General features: G+C 39.6%; 1 protein-coding gene across 1 annotated transcript; it reads right to left on the reverse strand.

Annotated features, from left to right (window-relative positions):
- Positions 1-671: 671 nt before the first annotated feature.
- Positions 672-10,680, reverse strand: LOC133537509 (endonuclease 8-like 1). Its single transcript, XM_061878584.1, has 8 exons — positions 10,586-10,680; positions 8,651-8,708; positions 3,917-4,025; positions 3,776-3,860; positions 3,565-3,686; positions 3,461-3,488; positions 3,309-3,379; positions 672-3,244 (listed from the first exon to the last, which is right to left on the reverse strand). The coding sequence occupies exons 2-8, from the start codon at positions 8,656-8,658 to the stop codon at positions 2,858-2,860; spliced, it is 810 nt and encodes a 269-aa protein (XP_061734568.1). The 5' UTR covers positions 8,659-8,708; positions 10,586-10,680; the 3' UTR covers positions 672-2,857.
- Positions 10,681-11,399: the final 719 nt, after the last annotated feature.

An 11,399-nucleotide genomic window follows, 5' to 3' on the forward strand; every position in this document is an offset into this window, starting at 1 on the left:
AACCTACACTTATTCAGCCTGTTCTTCACTATTCTTGATTTATTTTAAATTGCCTTTCAAATGTCTATTCTCGGTGTTGGCTTTTATCAAATAAATTTCCCCCCAATAATGCGACTTATACTCCAGTGCGACTTGTATGTTTTTTTTCCTTCTTTATTATGCATTTTCGGCAGGTGCGACTTATACTCCGAAAAATATGGTATTGAACAAATATATAAACGCAACACTTTTGTTTTTGCTCCCATTTATCATGAATTGAACTTAAAGATCTGAAAGTTTTACTATACAGAAAATATATATTCCTCTCAAAAATTACTTACTGGGTGACATGTCCGGTGAGTATGCTGGTCATGCAAGAACTGGGATGTTTTTAGCTTCCAGATCCTTGCAACATGAGTTAGTAAATGTTATTTATAAAGGTGATGGCCTCGGGTGATTAGTACAACAATGGGGCTCAGGGTCTCGTGACGGTATCTCTGCGCATGGAAAATGCCATCAATAAAATGCACGTGGTTTCGCTGTCAATAATAACATACCAAAACCTCTGTATTGTGCCAGACGCCATTGAGTGTGAGCATTTGCCCACTCAAGTTGGTTAAGAAGACAAACTGCAGTTAGGTCGAGACCCCGATGAGGACCACGAGCATGCAGATGAGCTTTCTTGAGACAGATTGATTGATTGATACTTTTATTAGTAGATTGCACAGTTCAGTACATATTCCGTACAATTGACCACTAATTGGTAACACCCCAATATGTTTTTCAACTTGTTTAAGTCGGGGTCCACGTTAATCAATTCATGGTAGTTTCTTACAGTTTGTGCAGAAATGCTATGGTTAAGCAAACCAATTGTTGTAGCAGCTGTCCGGGTGGCAGGTCTCAGCCAATCAATATGGTCTGCGGCTGTGAGGCCAGTTGGATGTATTGCCAAATTCTCTGAAACACCTTTGGAGGCGGCTTATACTAAACGGCCTGGGCTACTGGGTGTGAAGTTGGAGAAGATGCAGGTGGAGGCCCCCTTGGTGTCCTGGGTTGTAGATTACCTGACTGACAGACCACAGTATATGCGACTGCAGGACTGTGTGTCTGACAGGTTGGTCAGCAACACCGGGGCCCCGGAGGCTACAGTACTCTTCCCCCTTCCTCTACACCATTTACACCACCCATTTCCACTATCAGTCAGAGTCCTGCCACCTTCAGAAGTTTTCTGATGACTCTGCGATAGTGGGGTGTATTGAGGAAGGTGATGACGAGGAATACAGGACACTGGTGGAGGACTTTGTCACATGGTGTGGAAAGAACCACCTCCAGCTCAATGTTACGGAGACCAAGGAGCTGGTTGTGGACCTGGGAAGGAGGAGGAGTACTCTGGCGACCCCTCTTTCCATCAAGGGGGTGGATGTGGACATGGTAGAGGATTATAAATACCTCGGAGTACACAAGGACAACAAGCTGAATGGGTCAAAACACGCTGAGGCCCTCTACAAGAACTGACAGAGCCGAATCTATATTTCCTTTGGAGGCTAGGATCCTTCAACGTCCGTACAAAGATGTTGAAGATGTTCTACGAGTCGCTGGTGGCAGGCGCCCTCTTGTACGCCGTGGCCTGCTGGGGCAGTGGGCTGAGAGTGAGGGACACATACAGACTGGACAAGTTGGTAGAGAAGGCCAGTAACAAGATGGGAGTGGAGCTGGACTCTCTGGCGGTGGTGTCAGAGAGAAGTCTAGCAAAACTCCTAGCCATTATGGACAACACCTCCCACCCACTACACTCGGACCTTGCAGAGAGAATGAGCACATTCAGTGGAAGGCTCAGACTCCCAAAATGCAACACGGAACGACACAGGAGGTCCTTCACACCGACAGCCATCAGACTGTATAATGCATATGTTCCTTGACTGCACTTAAATGTAGAATATATTTATATTATTCATATATATTATATTATTTATTATTATCATTGTTTATTGTGAGCGAACTGTGGTGCTGAATTTCCCCCAGGGATCAATAAAGTACTTTCTATTCTATTCTATTCTTATGGCGGAGAAATAAACATTTAATTGACGGGCAACAGCTCTGGTGGACATTGCTGCAGTCAGCATGCCTACTGCACGCTTCCTCAAAACGTGCGACATCTGAAGCATTGTGTTAAATAAATAAATGATAAATGGGTTGTACTTGTATAGCGCTTTTCTACCTTCAAGGTACTCAAAGCGCTTTGACACTACTTCCACATTTACCCATTCACACACACATTCACACACTGATGGAGGGAGCTGCCATGCAAGGCGCTAACCAGCACCCATCAGGAGCAAGGGCGGAGTGTCTTGCTCAGGACACAACGGACGTGACGAAGTTGGTACTAGGTGGGATTTGAACCAGGGACCCTCGGGTTGCACACGGCCACTCTCCCACTGCGCCACGCCGTCCCTTGTTGTGTGATAAAACTGCACATTTCACAGTGGCCTTTTATTTTGGACAGCTCAAGGCACACCTGTCAAAGAAAAAATGCTCACTAACAAATGTATACAGATTTGTGAACAATATTTGAGAGGAACAGGTATTTTGTGTTTATAGTCAAAGTTTTCGATCTTTGAGTTCATTTAAATTGGGAACAAGAACAAAAGCGTTGCGGTTTTTTTTTTTGTATTTAGTATAACTCCTAAAAAAAATATCTTGCAATATGCAGTTTGATCATTCCTGCTGCAAATAGTATACATACTGTGATTCTATATTGCAGAAAAGGTGTTAGATGATCGATATGTGCTATAATCTAATATAAGCCCCCCTCCAGTGTGGAGAGCATAATAACATGAATGTAGAGGGAAAGAAGTGTTTCCAAGGGCACATAATGCTTCTAGTACACAAAAATAGGGTGATCTGTGCCACTTTTGCTGCTATCAATTGCACAAAGTAGATCACATACAACACGTCCACCAACAGTACATGCAATTTTATAGTTTGCGCACACAGATAAGTGTGTGGGAATTGGATCCTCAAAGATCAGGCTCTTAATATTTTCAGAAAATGGGAGTATTATTAGAATCAGACCTGCAGCTGGCTCTGTATTGTTCTTTTTCCTCCTGCCTGACGTGGATTTCGGTTCTTGCTGAGGTGTGTTTGCTGATCTTCTTCTGGGTGTGGCTTCTTCTTGAGGTCCATTTTCTTCTTCCTTTGCTGCTTTTGTGGGCTTTTTGGCTGCTTTTTTCTTCACTGTGCTGTCAGAGTTGTGTTTCCTGGACACCTGAAGTACAGCCACAATGGGGTTAGATTTCTATGTGCTGTTGGTGATTACCTACTGAATATACCTTTTTCTTGCGGGGGTAATCATGGTCTGCATCTGTATCTTTTCTCTTTTTGGCCTTTGGAGACTTTGATTCTGGTGTGTGAGAAAAGATAAAGACACACTAAGCTTTCTCTTATGTGTAATGGTATCTCAACTATTTTTTCTGGAGTTTACCTTTAGGAGCCATAGGACCTGGATCGCCCTGAAATGACACCATTTTCTATTAGTCAATACGTGCTACAAATATAGTTGTTACGTATGAAAATGTGTTTGCATACTTTGAACCACATAGTCCTGCCATTGTGGTCGCGTACAGACTTCATTCCATCCACATAGTAACACTGCAACCAGGCCTCAAAACCTGAGTAGTCTTTCTTCTCTGGATCGTAACCTTTCCCACCTCCATAAACAAAAAGTCTAAATAAGAGGAGCACCTTTGTGTCGTTGTCTTCCCCCCACCCCGATCAACCTTGAAACATGGATTCTTACCTAAGTTCACCACCTCCAGCGGTACTGTGTGGCAAAGTCTGAGCAGGTCTGTATTCTCCTCTTCCATTTTGTCCTTTTTGGCTCCCTTAACATTTTTGGGCAAAATAAACTGTTAATAATCGAGGTAAAATACTATTTGACCTTTTTGCTATGGATCTCCTTTTTTACAGCTTTCTTGTCTTCACACGCATCCTCTGACTCGAGGCCTTCCAGCACAGTCCGGGCAGGCACAAAGGGTGGAATGTTCAACCTGGAAGACACACATGGGCATCTTTTCAAAAACAGAAGGTATTTTGTGTGGAAACAGTGCTACACTTTTATAGTAAACACATTTCCAAGTGAAATTAGGAATTGCTTGTTTATTCATCCAAGATGATTAGAATCTGGGGAATACAAAAACATTCTTCACTCTCCTTTTCAGATCACGGTGACCTGAGTATGTATCTTCATTCAATGGTCATTTCTTTTACAGCAGGCTCTTTGGTGAAGTGTAATATTATTGCTAGGAGTCTTGCAAAAGTACTTCACACAGTGGGCACGGCTGTAACAAAATAACACTGCAATGTACTGTCAACATGTACAAAACCCCAAACCAGTGAAGTAGCACGTTGTGTAAATGGTAAATAAAAACAGAATACAATGATTTGTAAATCCTTTTTAACTTATATTCAATTGAATAGACTGCAAAGACAAGATATTTGATGTTGGATCTGAGAAACTTTTTTTTTTGCAAATATTAGCTCATTTTGGAATTTGATGCCTGCAACATGCTTAAAAAAAGCTGGCACGAGTGTCAAAAAAGACCGAAAAAGTTGAGGAATGGTCATCAAACACTTGTTTCCCATAGCAAAGCAAAATTGAAGATGAGATCTCATGTATGTCTTATATATATCTCCTAGACATAAAAGAGCACTAATGGAGACCAAAGTAGTTTTCTCCTTCTTCTCAAATGTATCTCCTGAGAAATAAGGCTCACAGTGAGCACTATGAGAGATCTCATAGTTGTCTAATAGTTATATCTTTTCCCCATTTCAACTAAGACCAAAATGAGAGATGAATGAGCTGGTCTCCAATATGTCTCAATTATGACTCAGTGAGAGAAACACCTGGTTTTGTTTCTCACTACTCACTGTTTGAGTTCTCAGATGTCTCTTTTCTATTTCGGCAAAAAGACAATTGATGAGTATTGGTTTCAATATGTCTCAATGATGTCTCAGTGAGAGATATACTTGGTTTTGTCTCTCACTGCTCACCATTTGAGTTGTTAGATATACCCGTTTTCTAAAAAAATGCATTTTAATGGGCTCAATTTAGTTATACCTCAATCATATTCCAGTTGATCTCATGCCAACATTGGGAGAAAATAATGAATTCAGACAATATGGATATATGGTCTGTAATCTAAATGGTTTATTTAAATAAAGTTGGACTTAATTTGTTGATTTCTTATCCACACGTCATGTACAGTAACTCAGTGACTACAATTGTGAGATTTAAAACTGAACCCAAACAATACTGATATGATCACAAGACACTTTGTAAGAGCTTTTAACATTTGTGAACTTTCTAGAGCAGTGGTTCTCAAACTCTTTTAACAAAGTACCACTTCAGAAGATATTTGGCTCTCCAACCACCATCATAAGGACTAATATTAAAATGCAGTAGCATAGTAGGCCTATGTATTCATTAAAAAAGACAGTGGCTTTATTAAACAAGTAAATGTAATATATTTGCCACTGAAATATTACACACAATGCAAAAACATCATCAACAATGATACTCCATATACAGTACATATTTACAGAATCCACGGCAACATCACATCAGTGTGTATTTTCAGAGCATTTATAACAATGATTAAAGATTTGATTTGTGGCTTCTTAGGCCAGTTCAGTTCTTCATTATTTCAAACTTTTCAAGTGTGTTGGGGAAATGAACTGCAATCACTATGCCAGGCATAGATGTGAAGTCAAGGAAAACAACTTTACCCAATATGTCATCCAAGAATACTACTGTACTGCAGAGGTTTCCAATAGGGGAATAACATGACTGCATGTCTCATATGTTACACTATCTTGCAGCAAAGAAAAACCTGCATGTTTATATTCACCAACGAGGGCCCATTTGGCACATGAATGTGCTGTGGTAAACAAGAAATCAATCTGTACATACTTTAAAAAAAGGATTAGAACCTTTCTTCTGACACACTGGTCCCACAAAGCAGGCATTTTATTTGTTTACTTTCTATTGGCCCAAAACAATTCTTGGAGGATTTATGTAATATAGTAGGCGATGATGCAGAGTGGGATAAAAAAAAGTTTTGGAACTTCTGCACACTGTTTAAGCAGTCTGTGTTCAGACTATCGGGATAAAGCAACTTGAACATTTTGAGCATATGGCTTAGGGCCTTACCTGTGACTTTAGGACAGTTTACATAACCCATGCTGATCAGAAGGCACTCTGCCATGGTTTCTGATGCATTGTCATGTATTGGTTTGTCTGTTGTGTCCTTGAAATTGGACTCTTCTGCACACTCCTCACTCAAACCATCTTCAAATCCTTCATTAAACGTATGTCCGTCATTGTACATCCAATCCCCTATATCAGGGAGAGCTTCCTCAAATGATTGAAATGGATCATACTCAGCATCGACATGTCATTCAGTTGTTAGGCCATCAGGAGGATGTATGAGGGCTGATCTGGAAAATGGTTTTCCATTCTCTTCGATGGTCAGAAGTAGAAATATTTTCATGTGCTGAAATTAAAATAGAATACAAATCACTAAAGGTTTTTTGATAACATTTTGTCACAAGGCAAAACGTATAACATCTCAGCATATCGCTCACATTCTTACACTCAAAAGTTTGTCACATTTGAGCAGGATTTGCTTTGTGACAAAATTCACAGCAAAACATTATTCAGCCACAGAAGACGGTGGGTGTACCTGGCAGGTGGGGAGAGGCTTGATGTTCCAGAGTGGTACATCCTGCACGGTCACCTGAAGGTTGGATGTGTTCCATTTGAAGAGCAGTGTTTTGGGCTCCTTCAGGGGGCACCGCCTCATGCAGTGTTACCCTGCTGCTACCCCCTGACACAAAGAAGAGGAACCAAAAAACTCTAAAGATTCAAATCATTGAAAAAAAAAACAGACAAAAACATGCAAAACAAGAAGGAAGTTGACATAAATTGAACACATTATACAAATCCAGCAAATGGAATGCATTTCCTTTTTCCCCACATCTTGAGCGCATTGTAGTTCATGTTTACGTATCTTCTGTGTTTGTGGTAACACATCATCCACAGTGTTAAATGTAACTCATCACAATACAACACACACTATAAAAAGAAAGTTGTGGATGCTAATGCCAATCATTAGTAAATACACAACAGCAAACCAAACCTATGAGAAAGGATCTTGACGAGGGATGCAACATTATTCTAAATATAACCTTATTTTGATTTCAAAATTTTCACAATAATGCCGTGATGTGTGACGCTATCAAACGAGAACACCAGTCGCTGTGTTTTTTTCTGACAATATTAAGTGGGCTCATCTGAGAAGTAAACTGGTTCTCCCATGAAAACCCGCCGTGTGGGAAAACAACGTTCAAACGGGACATTATAGAAGGGCGAAAAAGTGGAAGTGTGCAGGAGTGATGGGAACGTTTGTGCTTAGGTTAGCCGAGGAATTGTTGCTGTGAAATATTTCTGTGCCTATAACTGTCGTGTTAGTTGAACCTTAAACAAAGTCTGCATACTGCAAGGTAAAGCATGCCACGTTCATCCAGACCATTTCCAAATCGACCCAGAGCCCTTGCAGCTCACCAGAGGAAATGTGGACATGCACAAAATAAGACATTTGCTGACACTACACACCACAATGTCTACAATAAGTTAGGGAATAGGAGTAATATATTAGAATGAGTTATATGTTAGAACCGTTATTTGGAAAATATCGTTCATGTGAAACCAAGATGTCAGCAAGGGAAAATATGCATTTGTGAGGTATTTACATGATTAAAAGTCAAATTATTAGTTAACTCTTAAGAATCAGTATTCTACAAACTAATACAATTTGGACTGCAAAGGGCAGTTTCTTAGGAAGTTCAAAGTTTAAAAACACTCAACTAAACAGCAGTGATGTAACAATATCAAAATGTCATATCACCGTTACTGTGACCAAAATGATCACTGTTTGCATTATAATGGCAGTATTGTTGAATGTGCTAAAAAGGTCATCAAACCCACAATAATACCAAGTTGTATTGAAAAAAAAACATACCGGACACACAGTATAGTTTCTTGGCAAAAGAAACATTATTGTTCTACATTAGTTACACTGGATGTTTACTGTTTATGTCAGTTTAAAGACACTTATTTGAAAATGTTGGTTTTTGTGTGTTACTTGAAATTCTGCACCATTCCTTTGCACCTAAAATACCTGTTTTTAATGATAAATATGATTACAACATATGAAAATGATGTTTGTGTTCAATTACAGTAAGTGTGTTTATCCTAAACATTCCTCCCACGTCATTTAACACACTTTGACATTTTTGTAACAATATCTTACCCTGGCTTTAACACTATGACGATATCATACCGTGAAATGTTGATATTGTTACATCCTGAGTCATGACCTGATGTTACCTACCAGCTTTAACTTGGAGGTGAAAGGTTCCAAAAACATGAATTACACATGCTGAGATAACTCCTATTTGAAGTTTCATTCTTCATATGTGCTAATGTAATCAGGGTCAAAGAAAGCAATATTTTCATGTTTGTTCCTGACAAACTGTGGACAGCTTTTTATCTGTAAATCTCAATCAGAACTAATTGACTTCAAGAAAGAACAGGCATATACATACAACTTACTTGGACATTGCTGGTCATTCTCCACATTCACATAGGTGCATGCTGCAGGACGGGATGACTGCAGGAAGAAAAAGAAAGTATCACATATTATATCTGCTGCCAGTTTAATGCACCACCACTATACCAGTCTACTCAGCAACTTTACAGTCCTTCTTGATCTTTTATTTGATTCCACTTCTTTACCAGTTCTTCTTCATCGTTTTCCAGCTTTTCCTTTTGTCATTTCGACACTCCAATACTATATAAATCAATCAATCAATCAATGTTTATTTATATAGCCCCAAATCACAAATGTCTCAAAGGACTGTACAAATCATTACGACTACAACATCCTCGGAAGAACCCACAAAAGGGCAAGGAAAACTCACACCCAGTGGGCAGGGAGAATTCACATCCAGTGGGACGCTAGTGACAATGCTGACTATGAGAAACCTTGGAGAGGACCTCAGATGTGGGCAACCCCCCCCCCTCTAGGGGACCGAAAGCAATGGATGTGGAGCGGGTCTAACATGATACTGTGAAAGTTCAATCCATAGTGGCTCCAACACAGCCGCGAGAGTTCAGTTCAAGCGGATCCAAGACAGCAGCGAGAGTCCCGTCCACAGGAAACCATCTCAAGCGGAGGCGGAAACCATCTCAAGCGGAGGCGGATCAGCAGCGTAGAGATGTCCCCAACCAATACAGGCGAGCGGTCCATCCTGGGTCCCGACGAGCGGTCCATCCTGGGTCTCGACTCTGGACAGCCAGTACTTCATCCATGGTCATCGGACCGGACCCCCTCCACAAGGGAGGTGGGACATAGGAGAAAGAAAAGAAGCGGCAGATCAACTGGTCTAAAAAGGAGGTCTATTTAAAGGCTAGAGTATACAGATGAGTTTTAAGGTGAGACTTAAATGCTTCTACTGAGGTGGCATCTCCAACTGTTACCGGAAGGGCATTCCAGAGTACTGGAGCCCGAACGGAAAACGCTCTATAGCCCGCAGACTTTTTTTGGGCTCTAGGAATCACTAATAAGCCGGAGTCTTTTGAACGCAGATTTCTTGCCGGGACATATGGTACAATACAATCGGCAAGATAGGCTGGAGCTAGACCGTGTAGTATTTTATACGTAAGTAGTAAAACCTTAAAGTCACATCTTAAGTGCACAGGAAGCCAGTGCAGGTGAGCCAGTATAGGTATATATGTATGTATATATGTATATAAAGGTATATATGTATGTATATATGTATATAAAGGTATATACAGTATATATGTATATAAAGGTATATACAGTATATATGTATGTATATATGTATATAAAGGTATATACAGTATATATGTATGTATATATGTATATAAAGGTATATACAGTATAGGCGTAATGTGATCAAACTTTCTTGTTCTTGTCAAAAGTCTAGTAGCCGCATTTTGTACCAACTGTAATCTTTTAATGCTAGACATGGGGAGACCCCAAAATAATACGTTACAGTAATCGAGACGAGACGTAACAAACGCATGGATAATGATCTCGGCGTCTTTAGTGGACAAAATGGAGCGAATTTTAGCGATATTACGGAGATGAAAGAAGGCCGTTTTAGTAACGCTTTTAATGTGTGACTCAAAGGAGAGAGTTGGGTGGAAGATAAATACAGACAAAGGTTGCTGGAATATAGGTGGAACTTCTTGTAAATGTAAAACTCTATATTATGTGTTCAGTAATGTATATTGTTCCACTTCAAATGTTCTCTGAACATTTATTTCTCTCATTGTTATTTCACTTCTTGTTATTCTACTTACCTCGGTGGAGGTAACTATCACAACTTCTAGCAAGGTGCTTGCGGCATTTATAGCTCTATTTCCGTAACTGCGTGACGTTCCAGTAGTTTAAAACAAATAACTGGTGTGTGTTAAAGTCATATAAATACCAAAAGAGAAACAATAAATGGTATTACTTACTTTCAGTTGTTATTCCTTCGATGCTGAATATTATTTCTTCCCATCGAAATCATTACATCCGCCCACTTAATGCGCATGCGTGTTTTTCAGGAAAAGCCAATCTGATTGGACAGATTCATGGAGTGCCGTGCCAAATCTCGCGATCTCAGGATTTACATCAAGTTCATTTTCTCCTTATATGTCCATCTGAAAATAGCCCTTTTTGGCTAGGACATCATTTTCAAATGATTTGAAAATGTATGCTTTCTATCAGACGGCGGCGGACATGACGCGTTATTTGCCATCAGTTAACGTCAGAAGAAGAAGAAGCGGGGAAACAGTAGGTGGCGTAACATTTGAAGGTTGTCAGTGCGCCTACCTTCAACTAAAACAAGGAAGAAGAAGAAAGCCAACACTTAGTTGTTTTTTTTAAAGGTTTATTTATAAATGTCAACAATTACAAACAGTAAGACAAACAACAATATACAACATTATAAAACATTATGAAAACAGTACAAAACAGCGGCAGGGGGTTGTAAGCTCAAAATAATAAAAAAAAAAGAATACAAACATATATATATAAATAATAAACAAAATGCAAAGCCGTAGGCTTATTCAGATTCATCAAACAACTTAAATGTGGAACACAGCATCATCGTTTTCACAGCTTTTTTGTTGTTAGAGGTAGAGAGCGTTTTAATGTAAAGTTCCAGATCTTTTTTAAAGGCACAAAAGATAGGACGGGTATTAAGAAACTTACATTTATGAATATAAAACTTAGCCAATAAAATAATGAGCTTGCAAAGGTAGAATTCCTTTTCAATTTTTTGTTCAT

The sequence above is a fragment of the Nerophis ophidion genome, linkage group LG18 (assembly GCF_033978795.1).
Source record: "Nerophis ophidion isolate RoL-2023_Sa linkage group LG18, RoL_Noph_v1.0, whole genome shotgun sequence".
Lineage (NCBI taxonomy): Eukaryota > Metazoa > Chordata > Actinopteri > Syngnathiformes > Syngnathidae > Nerophis > Nerophis ophidion.